The 18,737-nt window shown below is 34.3% G+C and overlaps 1 protein-coding gene across 13 annotated transcripts in view; it reads right to left on the bottom strand.

Moving 5' to 3' along the window:
- Positions 1-18,737, bottom strand: part of ERC2 (ELKS/RAB6-interacting/CAST family member 2) — a 971,398-nt gene that overhangs the window by 487,332 nt on the left and 465,329 nt on the right. For 7 of the 13 annotated variants that reach the window (XR_011483727.1, XR_011483728.1, XR_011483729.1 and 4 more), the window contains 3 exons: positions 17,486-17,521; positions 7,713-7,742; positions 6,615-6,808 (listed from right to left, as the gene is read on the bottom strand). Coding sequence is in view for 10 of the 13 variants with exons in the window: in XM_070455889.1 (XP_070311990.1) it covers positions 6,615-6,808; positions 7,713-7,742; positions 17,486-17,521 (260 nt within the window). In the remaining 3 variants the exon portion in view is untranslated. The remainder of the gene's footprint in view (positions 1-6,614; positions 6,809-7,712; positions 7,743-17,485; positions 17,522-18,737) is intronic. The other 6 variants (XM_070455891.1, XM_070455892.1, XM_070455898.1 and 3 more) reach the window with 2 other exon arrangements.

The raw sequence follows: 18,737 nt of genomic DNA, 5'->3' as shown, positions 1-18,737 counted from the left end.
AATACAGAGGTGCATATCCCGAATACTGGAAAGAAAATAACATAGCTTGTCTTTTCAGAGACAAGCTTTATGATTCTTAATTCAAATCTTTTTTTAAAAGTCCAGGTAGCCCAGATCATACAATAAGCATCTTGTAGCATACTCACTGACTGACTGATAAAGAAATCACTGGATATTATTATGTATCATTGGAAGGAAAAGTTTTGCTGGACTTAAAGAAGAACCAATTATTGACTTGAGCCCCCCTATGTTAGAGAAATCAAACCCGGGATGTATTTTCAAACAAAATGTCCACTTTGCTTCTTAATACTGGTGTGCACACAGTCAACAATGAATCTAGTTTTACATTTGGCTCCACATGCTATGCCCTAGGTAATTAAAGTATATCTTATGGCTAATAAAAATGAAGTTAAAAAGTTTATAACCAAAACAATGACAGGAAATAACATGTGTGTACAATATGTTACTAACACACTGATAATTTTCAAAAGTGACTTTAAAAAAAGTATTATAAATCTTTCAAAATACAGTGATTTATTAAGCAAAAAGTCTGAATGGTTTGCACTATTAAATTTAGCTTTTAAATTGCTGTGTCATGAGCAAATCTTTTGTTCTCCTAGGTTAAATTTAGCATCCTGCATTTGATTCTTCCACTGCTCCACGGTTTATCATCATGTAGCTAATCTTCTGAGCTGCTCAGGAGAAATGCATTTGGGAGCTTTCACAATGATTTCTTTCACTGATTTTATAATCCAGGAAGAGAAAATATCAAATAATCCAATAGTGATCCATTTTCATCATCTTCTTTGCTTTTTCCCACCTATACAGTCTTCTCATAAAGTAAACCTTCCCTAGGCATGGAATGAAATGAAAAAAAAAAAAAAAAGTGGCTGCCAGAGGAAAACCATTTCATAAATGTGTTTGTTAAACAAGTGCAAGCAATAAATTAAGCTTAGGAAAGAAAGACGGTTAGAAGAAAAACTGAAAGTACTGACCTGAGAGTCAAGCTGATTGGAGCAAGGGTGAAAGCAGCAATTTGGAGGATAAGCAGAAAGGAAAAAGGATAGCAAAAGAGAATAAAAGGAAGGAAACGCATTAGTTTTAAACATACCGCCAACAGAAGTTACATTAGCAGGTTTCATAACCAAATGAAGGACAAAAAGCAACTTTTATATGATATTACCACCCAAAAGACTGGCACACACTGTAAGCAATTATATTAATTATTACATGTAAGAAACCAGTCTGTCATTCACATAAACTCAAGCACTGATGTGAACCAGAGGTGTATTCCAGCAACCCAATGGCACAATTTGTCCTTTTCTGGAGGAATATTTATAGAAAAAGGTCCTATCTGTGTGTGTGTAAAATTTTATTATTTAATAAACTGAAATGGAAATTACTAAGGTATTAGAAAAGTGGTAAGCGCTTATGTCAGAAAGATTTTACTAAAACCAGTAAGTTGGAAGACTATATCCTATAAGATATTTTTCCTTCATTGTTAAAAACCAAATGGACCTGAGCAATCTGGCTTTCTGTTTAAAGATTCACATTTCAGATGCTCACAGGGTACTGCATCTTGCAAGATCAAAGACTATGAGGACACCTTCAGGTGAGGTGCCACCTGCCTATCAGTCTCCCAAGACAAGACAGATTACCTTCCAAAGCTTAGAGCAATTTTTTCAGTTATGAAAATGAGGATCAGACTTCATCATCGCAAATATCCAGACACTGGATAACTAATGTATAGTTGAATATATAACATGGCCTTCTAATTTGCCAAAACAATAAAGTCTCTTATACAAAGCAACAATTAAAAGAAAAACAAAATTACATCCTCTTCCAGCTACCACAGAAGTCATAGAAGGCATTCAGTTTCTTAACCTATAAAATACCCTTTGCAAAAAATCAAGTGGGTTAACAAATACTTGATTAGCTATCTGCTCAGTGGGACCCCATTATGCCATACAATGAAGAAGTAGTTTGAAGCATTTCACACAGAAAGGAAAAGCAAAACAAATCTTCAGAAGAAATCTTAAACAAAAACATTTCAGATGAAAACAGCATTGACTATAATGATAAAAATCAAGTAGAACATTCTAGATTAAACTCTTGGTGAAAGCATTTAGTCAATGCTTTGTGTCTGAAACTCCCCTGCAGAGTGTTTCATGACAACAAATGTACAACTGATCAAACATAAGAGTTAAGTCAGGCCATGGTCTTTGTAGGCACTCTAGTGATGTTGGCCCCAGCTGCTGTTTCAAATCTTTCTGTTTCAAAGCTTTCAGAGGTATATCAAACTGAGGTCCATGGTCAAGCTTTAGGGAATGGAATCCTAAACTAAAACAACCAGCAAACATTTAAGATTTAGTTGCTTTTTTCAAAGGATCCTAGTTTCCCTTGCTGCCTCAAAGGCATCTGTGATATCCATGATCTTCCCCAAAAGGCTGCTAGGCTAGGGCTAATATAAAACCATCTGCCACTTTTTCTTAAAGAAATTCCTTCAAAAAAAAAGAAAAAGAAATTCCTTCAAATGCATTTACAAACATTAATGGAAATTACTTAGAAAGAAGAGTTTATAGCAAAACAAACAGAACTGGTATCAAGTTTCTTCCATGTACCATGAGACTTCTAGATCATATTATCATAATTAAAAAAAATAAAGCTTAAGTTTACATTTTGTGAAAAGAGTTCTGAAAGGCAGCAAAGAAATTATGTCAGCATGTTATTGAGCAAATTTAGAAGGAAAAATAACAGTCTGTTTCTCAACCTTAGATAAGGTACTTTTAGTCATCTAACATAATTTCTCATCGTCCAAATGTCTGGTAGCATTAGTCCTGATTCAGATAATTAAATGCTATCTTGTTTTCTATTCTAATGTTATGTTTTAGGAGTAAAAATCTCCTGTGAGACCCACTCTCCTCTTCACTGTGGGGAGGGATGTGATCGAGGGCTCAATTTGGGCATTCCTTGCCCTCTGGACAAATACTGACAAAGCCCCTAACATATTTAAGATAATTACATCAAAGGTCGCCTGACTGATTCCTTCCCATAGTGAGATACCAGAAATCCCATGGCAGCAAGCTTTGTTTGACAGACTCTGCCTCTCTCTTTCCCCTAAGGCACTAAAGGATTAATTTAAACTCTAAATAAAACACTTAGAGACCTTGATGGGCAATGACACAGAAAGACTACATATTTCACTGCCTCTAATGAATTAGCTACTTGATTGTGCACATACAAGATACCTATCATTGGTGATCACACAGACTTTGGCCTGATTTGGACCAACTCTCAGGGACTACTCAAAGTCCCCCAGCTACACTGTGTCACTGCACCCAGGGCAGCCTGCAGCTCAAGGCAGAAACTCCTACTGGGCCATCAGCATCAAGTCCAAGAGTTTATGCACAGAACGGCACATAGGGACCACACTGGTGCAATATGCACTTTGAAAAGCAGCAACTTTAATGGCTGTGAAAAACATCATTCACGTGGAATTTCAGAGGTAAATGTATCCATGTATCAGGCATGTGGTATTTAGAATGTTTTATCATGGAGAAAGTAAAAAAAAAAAAAAAAAAACTAGAATATTAACGGAAAAGAAAGCAAACACAAACTGCCCTCTGAGAAAGAAGTGGGCCAGGGTCAGTGTCATTTGAGTTATTCTTAATCCCATACCTTTTGTTGCACATGACTGAAGTTCTGAAGTATTTTAGAATACAAGCTGCTTTTTTAAAAAGGTCTATTTGCTCTGGTAGGTCACATTACAGACCAGAGACCACAGATTTATTTCAAGTTCAATTTCTTGGTTTTCAAAATCACAAACTTAATTGCAAACACTCTTCCATAACTCCAAAATGGAGATATATGTCACATTGCTAAGTAATCTTTAGTTCCCAACATTATAAGGTTTGAATTTTGTAGTTTAAGCCAGCAAATAGAGATACTGCCCAATTTGAAAAGGACCGTCTGACAACTCGAGGAAGATGCCTTGGTCAGAATACACATGTAACCGAGCAGATAATGCGTCAGAAAGGCAGGCCAAGGCTGAGCTCTCCTTTTCCCAAGAAACTTCCCCTCTTGATCCCCACCTCCCCGCCCACCTCCTTCTGGGTCTGGGCTCAGACATTTCCCAGACTATGCTCTGCTTCTGGACGCGAGACACAGGCAGGCAGAGAACTGGGACGGAGTCAAGTCCCACCACACGTTTTATGAATTACAGTGCCTGGGAGGCATCAGCTTTAAGGAGAGGCAAAGGCAGAGATAAAGAAAATGTGCAGAAAGTACATAAAGATAAATGCTTGTAAAATCACTGTTGTTTTAATGCATTCCATATTGAGGAAATAAAAACGTGAATATTCTTGATGATTTAATGGCAATAACGTCCAGCTAAGTAAGACCTGTTTGTCCAACTGGACAATTATGTTATTTCATGCAAATATTTATAGTAGCTGATCCTGATTTTCAACTACAGTTCTGAAGGGCTGGTTTAGTGAAGAAAAATGCCTTCAAAATGTGGGGCACATCACTTTCTCTCCTGAAAGCTAGTAAAGATGAAGCAGATCTCCCATGGGCCAACAGCCATGCCTCTCAGCCAGCTATGTGACTGTTGAGAGCTACTGGACTAGCTTCTTCCTTCTGGCCCATTCTTGGATGGAACTGTTCTCAGTCACTCATCTGTCAGTGCTGAGTTCAAATCCTGACTTTGACTGTTATAACTCCACAACCTTGAGGAAGTCACTTAATTCACAAAATGCTTTCTCATCTATAAAGTAATGACAATGAGACTTCCTGTGTTGTGGGCAGGATTAAATGTTATACAGTATTTGCAGGTCAAGTGCCTAGCACGGTAACTGGTACACTGTGAGCATAAAAATATATATCGCCTATTATGATTATAATTACTATTAGAAATATTATCTAGGGCATCTTCTTTATGGCTCACTTCTCAAAGAAGTGGACTAAGAATCAGGAAACCTATATTATACTTTTCTCTTTTTCTGACCACAGGACCAATCTTTCATTCAGTCTTTCAGAGTCTCAATTTTCTCAGCAATAAGAAAGACATGACCATAACTTCCCTGTGATTTCAAACTATCTTTTTGAGAAAAAGGTTTGGTCCTAAAATATAGTTCCAAAATAGACATCTAGATACATCTAAATTAATAGTATTTTTAATAATCAGTAGGCTGGCAGAATACTTGTGCACTTTGAAATTCAAATGAAGCCCATAGGATTTTAATGTGTACTCTTACCAGAAAAGTAGTCTTGATATAATTTCTAAAATGGGTCATACTGGACAAAAATCAGATTACCATCAAACTAATACTAAGATTTTTAAATGAAAAATATTTTGGAGTTTTTGTATATTACACATTAAATTTTAAAATGTTGAAATTTTATTAAGAATTAACCCATCCACTTAATTCAGAGCTAGATAACACTGAGAATCTGTTTTAGCATTCAGGTGTTCACAATGATATAACCGCCTCACCTTACACCAGGACTTGGTACCTGCAAAATGTGATACATTTTAATAGGTTGTTAGAGATTTACTTCTAAGAAGATTCAAAGTCATAAAGATGGCATGAAGCAGAAGCAAAACCTAAACCCAGCTCTTTCTGTCACTAAAGATCATGATCTGTCTAAATACAAGGTCATAGAGAGCTATTCTGCATATGTCTTGAGGTCCTTTAGGGCCTCACAAGTGTCTTGATCAGAGCTGGCAAACATTCACTGATTTATTCAAAATCTGCTGATCTCTTCCATATGGACTGAATCTAGGAAAGACAAAATTCTGCCTTACTGCTGAACCAATGAGCAATGTTCAGAAGTAATGGAGTTACATAAGGTTATTCAGAAATTCTTTCCTTACATGAAATATAGGAGAAAGCATTGATAGAAAGCTTAATTTTAGAGTTCATACTATACATAAATACAATAGATTTATCTGAAAATATAATTACTCTGGAATCCTGGTATAATCCTCTTTGTTTTTAGACAGAATTTGCTATCAACTCAGCCTGCTGAGACCTTGTTTAAACACATTTATTTACCACATGGCATAAGGTCCTCTTAAAAGGTAAGTTCCAAGATGAATTTGCTGTGGTATGCTATAAGATATCCAAAGGATATGAGCTCCTTTCTATTTCCCCCATCTTCAAAGAACTCCCAACTATAGTCTTCCATATTCTATGCTTAAAACAAACTTAAATGACAAACACTTGTTTTTGATAAGAAAAAACTTGAGGTTTCAGGTAGTCACAGCTTCAGTCTCTTACACACTTGGCTGGCCCAAAGGCTAGATTATGGATATCACTCAAGAAAGTTGATCATTATTTTTGCAAACACTGAAGAAGTATACAAGCCCTCAAAAGAAAACCCAAACAGACACCGGTTGCAAAAAAAAAAAAAAAAAAAAGAAAACCCAAACAACTTCTGAGTATCTCACAGAAACACAACATCATCCCTACAAGGCCATGTTCCTCATAAGTAATCTGTTTCTTCCTTAAAATATGAATGTACATTCCAAATTTACCATACCCTGTGATGGACAACTAAGCAACTAATGTTCACTCACTGTTGACAATTTACAACATGACTGCAAAGTTTACCTCTCAAGTTCTGCAATTTTCTTGTCCTTGTCATTCTTTTCATTCTCCACCTCCTTGAGGATCTCCAGCAACCGGTCAACTTCTGCTTGGGCCTTGCCACACTCATCACGGTAGTAAGATGCCTCTTTGTCAAGCTGTTTTATTCGGTCTGCAAATTCTGGGTTCATCCTGGAGTCATCTTCAATATTATGAGCCTTCAACATTATATTTTTAAAGAATGTAGTTAAGATAACAATTTAGAACAATAGACAGTACAGTCACCAATGGCCCAGAAATTAACTTTGGGGGGGGAGAAAACTATCAAGAATTATGGGTATACTGTCAGTTAAAAGACAAACTAGAAAAATCACAAATTTCAGCTATTTTTTAAAAATCTTGATTTTTTAAGGTGGGTTTCTTTTACTGTTGTTATTTTGTTTCATTAAATGATGCTATTTTTTGCTTTTCTTTCCCTTACAAGAAATGGGGGCTCGGTGGAGGTAGAGACAGTACTATGATTATTTCTGGTGTTTTGGCAAGGAACTAAGACAGTTCAACTCCTCACAGTCAAGCAAGTGATTCATACCAACAGCTTCCTTTTCCAATACAGAGCAATTGAGATAAAGCAACATTAAATTATTTCTCCAAGAATCATCGAGGACATGTGTAAAGTCAGGTAACATATAAGAGACTGGATGACTGATCATTGAACATTTCATTCCACTGAGAAATTTCAGCAGAAGATGTAGAATGAAAGAAAGGCTTGAAAATGCAGAAGGCCTTTTCAGCTAACAGTCATACCCATACATTCTTGCTCTTTTGATTAAATTAACCTGAACCGGAAGGAGGATGAGCTAGTTCATGAACAAGCACACAGACAAGAATCCGCAAACACATGCATGAGAGGGGTAATGGTGGAGGGCAGCTTTACACACGAGAACAGACACAGGCAACAACACAGTAACAATACTGCAGAATAATTTGCAGCCAAAGTATTTGTGGTTTCGTGTGTGTGTGTCAGTGTGTTACGGCTTTTTTCTTTTTTTTCCCAAAATAAACTTTTGGCTGAAATATTCCCAGACAGGTGAAAGTAACACTGCACTGCAATGTTTTGCCTACCCCTTGTTTCCCATTATTCCTAATTGACTTCTTCAAAGAGCAGGCAGGGAAAAAACAAGTAGTTTAACAACAGTGCACATTCAACACACAAAGTTCAAAGAGGTCATATTTGTATATATCTCCAAAATCCATGTGTGAAATAATAAAATGTTAACAATTTATTAGGACTTCAATTGTCCTGCTGTCTTCCAGGTAAAACAGATGTCCACTGGATTTTTATACACTTTTTAAAAAAATTTTCAGGGAAAAAACAAGGCAAGCAAGCTACAACTACTGTGGGGTCAAATGAAACATGCATGGTTAGAAAAATTAAGACTAATAGTACTGTTAGAAGGTTGACAGCCTTTGCAATGATTTAGTAGAAAAAAATTCAAAAATTAGTATAAAGAAAAATAAGTCTCTTATTTATGACAAAATAATTATTTAAGGATATTTTTGCATGTAACATATTATTTAAGCATGAGGATAGATGGGGAATAATTTGCTTTCATGTTCTTTAGTCTAAGATTTACTTATTCACAAATTCAACTATGCAGAAGAACTTGGAAAAAATATATCAATTCAACACAGTATCAGACAGCTTTTTTATCCACATTTTTCAGAAAACATTAATTTTTAATTATTTAGTATGTACACTGAGTTTCATTATAATAGAATACAATAGAACTACTGAGTTTTTTTCATTATAATTAAAATAATTTGAAAGAGAATCCTGAGCTAACATGCCTTTACGAGTTTATTCATCTAATAATTTTATTTTTCAATTAAGATGAATATCAAAATCTGTTAATCTCTTATCAAAAATGTAGATACTCATTTTTAAAACAAAATACTTCATATAACTACTTCTATTTGTGATACTACTAATCAACTCATTACTCTTTTAATAGGAAAGCATTTAAAATACACAGTTTTTAGATGATAAGAGAAATAAAAAATATTTTATGTTAATTATCTCTCCTTTAGACTCTGATACCATTACTCTATGGCAGCTAAAAACTTTCCATGGCCGTTTGCTCACACTACTCAACCAGCGACATTCCAAAAGGAATGAACTAAGTAATGACCAGCTACGAGCACTCAAAATAAACGAATAAATGTCTTAATAGCTTATTTCTGATGAGTGAAAATTCCTTTCACAACTCAGATATGAAGATTCACAAAAAACTAGCAGTTAGTTGCTGTGGTTTATTTTGGTTGCTTTTATTCCTAAGATAATTATTATCATGACTTTTAATAGAGGGGTACAGGATTTCTAGTTGTAAGACCTAGATTCTAAATTCAGCTTTGTGTCTTATGACTATGGACAAATGAAATAAGCCTCTCTAAGGACAGTGAAAACTAGAAAATGACAAACATGGGGGAGGTATTATTCATTTGGGGTTTTATTGTGATTATTATTTCATAATATGTATCCCATCAGTGGGGCTTGCTATACGCCAAGTTGATGTTTGTTTAATTTTCCATAGACAAGGTACTACATGCACCTTAGAGAAGCCTCCCTACTAAGTTTTCAGAAAAAGCAGTGTGCTCATGATAGGTATGTGAGTACATTTCTTAATTTAGCTGCTTGAAGAGAAGATGATAAACCCAAGCAAGTTTTCAGCATAGGGAGAAATTAGACAGATTGCTAGTCTTTAAACCTAGCAAGTGAGTGTGGTTAAGGGACTTGTGGAACATTTCAAGGTAAAGACCTAGAAAAAAACAATCTTGAATCTACACTTGTTGATGTCGTGTGATGCCACATCTAGGTCATGTTATTAAAATAAAGACCACAGCCAAGTTTACAGCTGGCCTGCTGTCTGTTATGAATTTGTAGGTGCTAATGGTTCTTTCTTTTAAAAGGAACAGACAACCTGAAGAACACTTTTCAATTAAATACAACTATTTATCTTCATATCAATATCTACTGACTTCTGGGCAAAAGAGGTTATGTCAAAGCACATTTGACATGGGTGCCAGAATTCTTGACAAGGATATTAAATAAAGCTGTAGATAGATGTGATCTGAAAAATATTTAAGTCAATACAAAGCTGTAAGAAAGAGTCATACAGAGATAGAAGGGTGGCAAGCTGATTTGGGGTATTCACTAGGGTGCTTGTGAAAACCCAAGAGAAGACAGTTTCACATGACCTAGAGACTGGCAAGTCCTGATCCAACCTAAGCAGTGGAGGCAGAAGTCTTCCATAGAATTTAACCAGCTGTACTCAGCACGAATCACAACTTTGCAGAGGATGGGCTGAAACTGTTAACTAGTATAGCATGAGTGTCTTATACTGTGATATATATACATGGTGGGGGGGGGGGATTAAAGAAAAACATGAGGAAATTGAGTTTAGAAAGTCAGTGCTTGTCCAAAATTATAAGGCCAGAGCCTCCTCTTAAAAAAGAGAGAAGGAAGCACTTTCTTTGCATTTAGGGAGTACTCTTGCCTTTTCAAATTAAAACATGGGTTTTTTTTTTAATCTGGACAGGAAGCTTCTGATGCGGGTCAAAAGTAGATAAGATGTTTGGGCCTAATGTACTTTAGGCACTGCAAAAATATAATATATTTGAATAAATCATTACCTGGACAATCCCTACCATGGCATTCTGACCCATTCAAGGTTTAGGCTGAAAAATACACAGGAAGTACCTCTTCTTACGAATCTGCTGGTTTTAAATTAGTTCCCTCAAAAGGTCAGGAAGCAATTGTTAGCTCCTTTCATCTAAGACACAGCTTCATTCACTAGTCAGGAATCTAGCTCTTGAAAAATGCAGATTGCTGTGGATTTTCTTTTAATGGTTTCAGAACATACTATCATAAATATAATTAACCACATTATCACTTTCAAAGACATACAACAGTCATTAAAACCAAAGGAATACTGGTGAGCATTTTTTTTTCCTAATTAGAGATTTACCTTTTTCCAATTAAACAGGTCAGTTTAAAAAGCAAATCCAGGTATCTGGTTCTGCTTCAAAATATCTCTGGTAACTTTTAGAGCAACTTTCAAACATCTTATAGAAACCAAAAATTGAGAAAGGAACATTTCAAAAATGTCTGTATTACAAATTAGGGAAGTAAAATTTGAGGGTCCCCCAATTATGTTTCTTCCGTTTCCATATGTAAGGAAATTTGTCACAAATGGGAACAATCAAAACAAAGTTTGGAGCCTCACAGATGTGGGCAAGCTTGGTATGTTGATATGAACTGGTTTTGAAAGTCTGAATCAAGCACAAAAGAGAAATTTGGTCATGACTCAGGAGAAGGAGTATATAACAATACCTAGTGGTTATTTTAATGAAAGAATTTAGAACTATTTCAGGAAATAAGGCAAAATTTCAGATTAATACTATATCCAAATCAAAATTAAAAGCAAACATGCCTAAAATGATACCAGGATTGATAGTACTAATATGACAAAACACAAGTTTATTAACACTACTCTTGTGAAAGCTAGCCATTGATTATTTTCAATAAAATGTTAGTTCATCATTCCAAGTGCCTAGAAAGGAAAGTATTAATTTTAGTCCAGAAGCCTGCTGTGAAACTAGGCAGGGGATATTCAATGATAATGTTAAATAACTTTCTCTCTTTGACATGGGCCTTAACAATTTTAATAAAAATCATTTTTCTCAAACAAATGATTAGTCATGACTATAAAGTATAAGCAGAACACTAACTAATGAATCTGAGGACTCTTCTTTCATGCTGCTTATTGTTTTAGCAATACTTCGTTAAATTTATGCACTGTAAAAATATGATTCTCTATTACAGATCTTTGGGGGTTTAGTGTCTATTAACAACACCTTCATATCTTAACAGAAGAACAAGGTATATAAACTACTCTAAATGTTATATTTTATTTCAGTCTTCTAAAGGAAGTTCCAATCATCACATAATTTCGAGTTATGAACAAAATATTACTTTTTAGAACAGAGTTTTTAGGGTGATTATAGAACTCTAAAATATTGTAAAATTTAAATTTTATTTTAAATCTAATTAATTAATACCAAATATAATAGCTGAGTCTAAAAAATACATCTGGAAACTAATAATGATATATCTTTAAGTCTTACATTACTTAGCACTAAAGGAAATTATTCTTGCACAATTCCAGCTAACTACATCTAGAATATCCAAATTTTGCATATTATAACAACTATTCCAAAAAGAAAATTCTTATCATAAATGAAACAAATTAAATATTTGTAATAAACATAAGTAAAAGTTCAAAATGATTTTAAGTTACCCTTGTACAAAATAAAAAGAACCAATTCATGCTTAATACTTTTTAAGACCTTTCATACAAATATATAATTATTAATATGATACCTTTTAACTAAGGAATTTCCTAAAATTAACATAGAAAAATGAGTAATTATCTGGATGGTCTGATATAAAACTCTAATTTTAAATCTTAAGTGTTATTTTGAATATAATTTGAGTTCTCTAGGTACTGAAAACCTAGATTAAATGTGAGGCATCTGTGTCTGTGTGTATATGTGTGTTAGTACATGCTACTTGTATGCTCCGAATTCTCTCTTAAATAGCTGTAACTTTACATTGTGTCAGAGAAGCTAGTGTATGTGTGAATCAAATAATTTTAGCTACTGGCTTTAAAAAAAAATCATAAGAAGAAGCCACTGTACCTACACAAGGATTGTGAAAGCATTTATAATTTAGGCTATCATGTCCCTGAGATTACATAGTCCTACAATGACATAAAAATCACAAAGAACTCACTGAATATTAACAAAAAAATTTTTCCCTTGGATTGGAAAAATGGTCTTTTTCTTGTGAACCCTTATGTAAAATATGAGCCCTGATAAAGATGAATTGGCAGAAGAGATGGGATTTCAAAGGATATGATCATGCAGGGGGTACTCGTGTGTAGAAACATTAGAGGGGTCTCAAATGTGTCTTGGCCACTAGCAAGGTTACCCCCAGTACCTCCAAATCAGACATTTGCCCTACAGCAATGTGGCTATCAAATGAAGCACTAAATTTAGGACTCAGAAGGTTTAAAGATTTATTAAAAATTTATAAGGGGCTTCCGGATATGATCCCTGAGCACAATAACCGTTAGGGCTACAGCAAAGAAGGTATTGCAGACTGATAAAAAAAAATGGTATTACTTGTCTCAAATTAAGAATTAAAGGAAGTAAAGAACTCAACCACAGAGAAACGGCACAGTGTTTATAATGACAAGACAAAACTCATTCAGGAGTAGAGACTGGTAGTTAAGTTGCAGAAAGGTTATTATTATAAGTAGTAGGGATATATAGGCAAAGTTTTAGGCTCCTAGGAAATGGCATTAGACTAACACTTAACAAAATGGAGTGACAAAAGTCAAAAGTTTCTAAAAGGAGAAAGTTTATTTCTACTCTAAGAAAAAAATACTCCCAGGAAGACTTCAAAGCTTAATTCTTATTTTTTCTGCTTTAGTTTATACTGGCAGACATAGGACTGACTGTAAAATAATCTTGTTTAACAAAAACAAGTTATAGCTCACCAAATTTTGTAGGGTGGCCATATTTAAAATAAATAAGAATAAAATAAATTTCTTAGGCACCAATAACTGGTTAGAAAACAAAAGTTAGAAAACACAATTAATAACAGTAATTTTAAAATTATATACATAGAAATGCCTTAGGCTATCCATAAAAAGAAATATCACAGGCCTGTAATAGGAAAATGAAAAACTTAACTATAAAAGATAGGTGAAATAGAGAAAAGCTGTATCAAGTTCATAAATTGGAAGAAAAAATATCAGAACAACATCATTCTAAAATTATTTTGAAGGTTGAATACAAATCAAGTTAAAATCAACAATTGTGCTATTATATTAGCAAGGTGATCCTAAAGTTTACTTGGAATGATGGAAAGTTAAAGGTTAAGAGCATTAAAAAAAGTGAATAAAAAGTAGAAAGAAGTAGGATAGAATTTGTTTCACTAGATGTTTAAAAGTATTACAAAGCCACAATAAATAAAATTCTGATCCCACAAGCAATGGAACCTCACCACTCAACATGAAGCAAAACAATCTAAAGATAGATGTAGTAAATGGATATAAAAAGTAACATTTAAAAAACCTAATATAGGTGAATATTAATGAAATTCAAGGATGACTTCTAAGCATGAAGGCAATGAGGAAATCCTAAAGGGAAATACAGGTCAAGAACATAAAAATAGTTCTCTATAGAAAAAAATTAAAGTAAATAAAATCTTGCCATAAATCTGAGAAAGCCTCCATATAAAGCACAAAATAACTCATACAATCCACTGAGCAAAACAAAAAGCTCAAAAACAAGGGCTTAAATCACTTAAAATTATTTACAGAAGAAAACTGCAAACAGCTAATAAATGAATTAAAAACTTCAACCACATTAGTAATTAATGAAAGGAAAGTTAAAGTGAGAAAAATATTCCACCTATGAATGTGTCAAAGTTATGTAAAATGATAGCTTTTTTGTGTGTGTTGGTCTAGATGTGACAGAATGCCTTTGTTCAGAGCTGGAAGAACCATGTGACATATCAGGAACTATTCGGAGCTTTTAAAAGTCCTTGGCCCCTCATTTTATTCTACTAAAAAAACAGAAATGTGGGGAAATTAATATGGAAAGATGCTCTTTGGACTATTATTTATACTGGCAAAGGAAAAAAACAGAAGAAAGAAATGACTAACATTTAGAGAATGAGCACACAGAGTAGAATATCATACAACCATTAAAATGGTGTTTTGGAAGAATATATGAGAAAATTTTGATGATATGTAACAAATACAGGATATAAAAGTCAATAAAAGCTTTAACAATTTGCTGAAAATAAAGAGTATTAGACAAGAAAAACAGAAAAGAAAGAATGGAGCTAAGGAGAAAAGGAAAGAAAAAGGAAAAAAAGGGGAAGAAGGAAAGAAAAGGGAAGGAAAGGAGAGAGAGGAAAGAAAGAAGGAAAAAGGCAGAAAAGGAGACAGAAGATGAAAGAATACTGACAGTCAGTCAAAAGATGTCTGGTGGGCAACAACCTAGATGTTCCTAGTTATTACTTCTGCGCAGTAAGACGTCTTATTACTTTTATTTTCTCCTATATCCATCCATATTGTGGCAAACTCTTCACTGTGGCCCTTACCTTATTTTTATAACTGGGAAAAAAAAAGACAATTTAAAAAAAATTCCATAAAGGATAGAAAATTCATCATGTTGCATACCTATCAATCTGAAAAACAAACTGAACTCTGAAAATATCTGCAGACAAGAGGAGCTAAAATAATGAACTATACACTATGGAAATGGAGAAGGAAATGGCAGCCCACTCCAGTGTTCTTGCCTGGAGAACCCCAGGGACGGGGGAGCCTGGTGGGCTTCCATCTATGGGGTTGCACAGAGTCGGACACAACTGAAACGACTTAGCAGCAGCAGTACACTATGGAAAATAGTATAAGGGTTTGTCAAAAACCTAAAAACAATTGTCATATGATCCAGCAATCCCTCTCCTGGCCATATATTCAGACAAACTTATAACTCAAAAAAGGTACATGCACCCCTATGTTCACAGCAGCACTATTTACGATAGCCAAATACAGAAACAATCTAAATGTTCATCAACAGATGAACAGGTAAAGAAGATGCGGTACAAACACACAATGGAACACTACTCAGCCACAGAAAGAATGAGATCATGCCATTTTCAGCAACATGGATGGACCTACAGATTATCACACTAAGTGAAGTAAATCAGAAAGAGACAAATACCATGTGATATCGCTTACATGTGGAATATAAAATATGACACAAGTGAACTTATCTACAAACCAGAAAGGGGGAAAGAGGGAGGGAGGGATGGATTGTGCGTTTGGAATGAGCAGATGCAAACTATTACATATAGAATGAATAAACTAGATCCTCCTGTATAGCACAGGGAACTATAGTCAATATCCTATGATAAACCATAATGGAAAAGACAATGGAAAAGAATATATATGTATAACTGAACCACGTTACTATAGAGCAGAAATTAACACAGCATTGTAAATCCCCTATACTTCAGTAAAATATATTTTTAAAAAAGAATAATAACCTATATTAATTGGCTATATTCCCAGTATGTCCAAACAATGGGTTAGCTTAGTTAACTCAGGGAGAAAAAATTAGTCCATGACTTTTGACTTGGTCACGTAAAGGACTGAAAAGTTTGCCTTTGCATCCTAAAGACCCATCACTGGGTTAGGGTAAAGGCAAAATCCAGTAAGTATCATGTCATCGCTATCTCTGGAAATGGTCTCCAAGTTAGCAGAACTGCTTCTTTGGCCCTACATATCCCGACGCGGATGGTGAATTCCTAGCAGAGTTTTGGTAAATCAGAGCTGCTGCAGCAACAAAGCCCTCCCCACTTGCCCTCCATACACCCCCAAACCTGATACACTTCGGTTTTTTCCTGTCCTTAACTAGTAAGTGTGATACAATTTCAGTGTGATTACTTTACAGCTCTTTAAAATGATCTAAAGAAAACACATTTTCTTTTTTTTTTTTAATTTTTTATTAGTTGGAGGCTAATTACTTTACAATATTGTAGTGGTTTTTGTCATACATTGACATGAATTAGCCATGGATATGCTAATGTTCAAGCATGAAGATATCCCAGTTTTAATTTGTCTTCACATCTCCACTCACTTGACCCTACTTATTAACACGTCCATTCAAATATTAAGAGAAGAAATTTGGATTGTTTCTGTTCCTCTGCTAAAAATCATATGTGGGTACAGAGGTTAATAAAGATGCTCCAATGAGGCGTGAAGAATTCTGCTTCCTAAAGCAAAATTTGTTTTCAAGGATGAAGGGTGGAGGCTGAATCTGAATATATACACCCAAGCATCTTGTGTATTATGTTATATACAACTAGGAGCAGTAACTTAACAAAAAGTTCTTGGGTGAATTGTTTCTTTTATCCCTGCTATTCCTTTTTCCCATAATGGGAATTTATAAACAAGAGGTAATTAGAGTGCAAGATAGCACAGATCATATCTGCCAAATGACAAATCCCATTCACTTTTATGCATTATTTCTCCAATTAAGTCATCTGAGTTGACAAAATTCTCTTCCTTTTTAATAAGTTAAAGAAACAAACTGCTTCATATAGATACACACCTGTCATTAGGGTAAAAAACTAACAAACAGAAAACTAGCAGTGGCATCTGGGGTATTTTACACATATTTTTACTAGTTACCTGTTTTTTGTTTTTGTACCATTAAGCTATAATCAAAATTATTACTGTTATTAGGATAGTATATTTTAGATTATTTTCAAATGACATGTTTTTAACCCTTGCAAAACCCATAATAATGTTAGACATTTAGCAATCTCAAAGGGCATAGCCCTACTTTAAAACTTAAATCTATTTTAACTTCTATCACGTGAATATAACATATACTGAGTTGTTAGCTATTTTACAAATGTTGTTCCTTTTGGCATAGATAACTCTGTTTGAAGAATGTGGGAAAGAATTTCTTGAGCCTAAATCTGCAGCTAACCTAAGTTTTTCTATCACCTTAGAGTTAAGACAGAGGTAATACCAGAGCTGGCAATATTTCCTTGAGTTCTTAATTTTTAAATTTCACAGACAAAAGAAATGGCAATGGCCTCTGAACAGGTCATTTCTTTTGACAGAACAGAAATGGGAAGAGATTCACAAATATTTTCAAAACTTCCCCAATATGGCACACTGTGACATGTGATCAGTGGATCCTCATGCTTTTATATGTTACAGCGGGAACTTTCAGAAATGACTTACTGGGTTGTACATCTGATTGAACAACTGCTCAGCTTGCTACATTGCAAAGTTGGGGAGGCATTGAAGCACAGACAGGGAAAGAAGGAAAGATCCAGAAAAACAGCATTAGCTCAACAAATTCAGTGCATTTGCACAGACAAACTGGTGGTTAAAAAAGAAGAAATTTCAGTTTCTAAACATTCCACAGTGAAAGTGAGAGGCTCTAGGGAAATAGAAATGTTGATTTTGGCTCCTTTAAAAGAATAGCTGGAATAAGAAATTTAAGGTTTGTGTTACTTTCCCTTTCTCAAGTTAAATAACCCATGAAATAAAGAAAGCTGTCCACTTTTGATGATACATGAAGTGCTGGCCTCTAGCAATGAATCAGAAGAAGTGCTTGGCCAAGCCTGCAATTTATTACCTGAACTTCAAAGATGGTAATAATAAAAGATTAATTAAATCTTATCACTGAATTTATAGCTCTTCTTTTCTATTAACATAAGCTTGACTTTTCTATTCAGTCTAACTTTAGAAAAATATAGATTAGCAAACAGCAGGTTAGCAATAGCAAAATATCAGTAAGCAAGACATTACAGGATTAACAGTAAATGGGAAAAGAAAAGAAGTAAGTCAGTAGGAAGATTAAAGGGAACCAAAATACAATATTACCCATTGTCTATTACCAGTTCCTACTAGTAGTTCATAATTTAAAAATACAGTTTTCAGTGTCTATCCTATTATGTTCCAAGTCCTTTAGAATCTGTAATGTCCTTCTATTTTGTGGAGAAGACATAAATGTTTGTGGATTTAAATGTACTAAATATTATTTTAAATAGCATCCTCAAATTATAGATCTTAAATACCTGCATCATTAATTTGGGACTCAATGTCAAAGGGTAGAAAGTGAAACACTGTAAGCTTTAAGCCAAGACATTCCTTTGAAGAGCAAGAATTTTTTTTTCTTCAACTTTGATAAAGTAAATGATAATTTTACTGTGGTTTTAAAAAATACCTTCCTCAAAGATGATATTAATTGGAAAATTACTTAAATAACATAAATCATAGCATTCTGAAATGCTATTGCTTCTCAAATGATTTCTAGTCATATAAGATAAACTTACATCTACATATTGAACACTAAATACTCACTAATATGAGTAAAGATTTCCTTACAAGTGAAGCTCCAACAATAAAGTTGGAGTTCATCGACAAAACTGGAAAGATGGGGAAGGAACAAATATATCCTGATAACCTTGCTGCCTGACAATGAGAT

Source organism: Odocoileus virginianus, chromosome 26 (assembly GCF_023699985.2).
Source record: "Odocoileus virginianus isolate 20LAN1187 ecotype Illinois chromosome 26, Ovbor_1.2, whole genome shotgun sequence".
Taxonomy (NCBI): Eukaryota; Metazoa; Chordata; class Mammalia; order Artiodactyla; family Cervidae; genus Odocoileus; species Odocoileus virginianus.
Note: the sequence above shows the minus strand (reverse complement) of the source record. Positions and strands in the feature narration are given on the sequence as shown.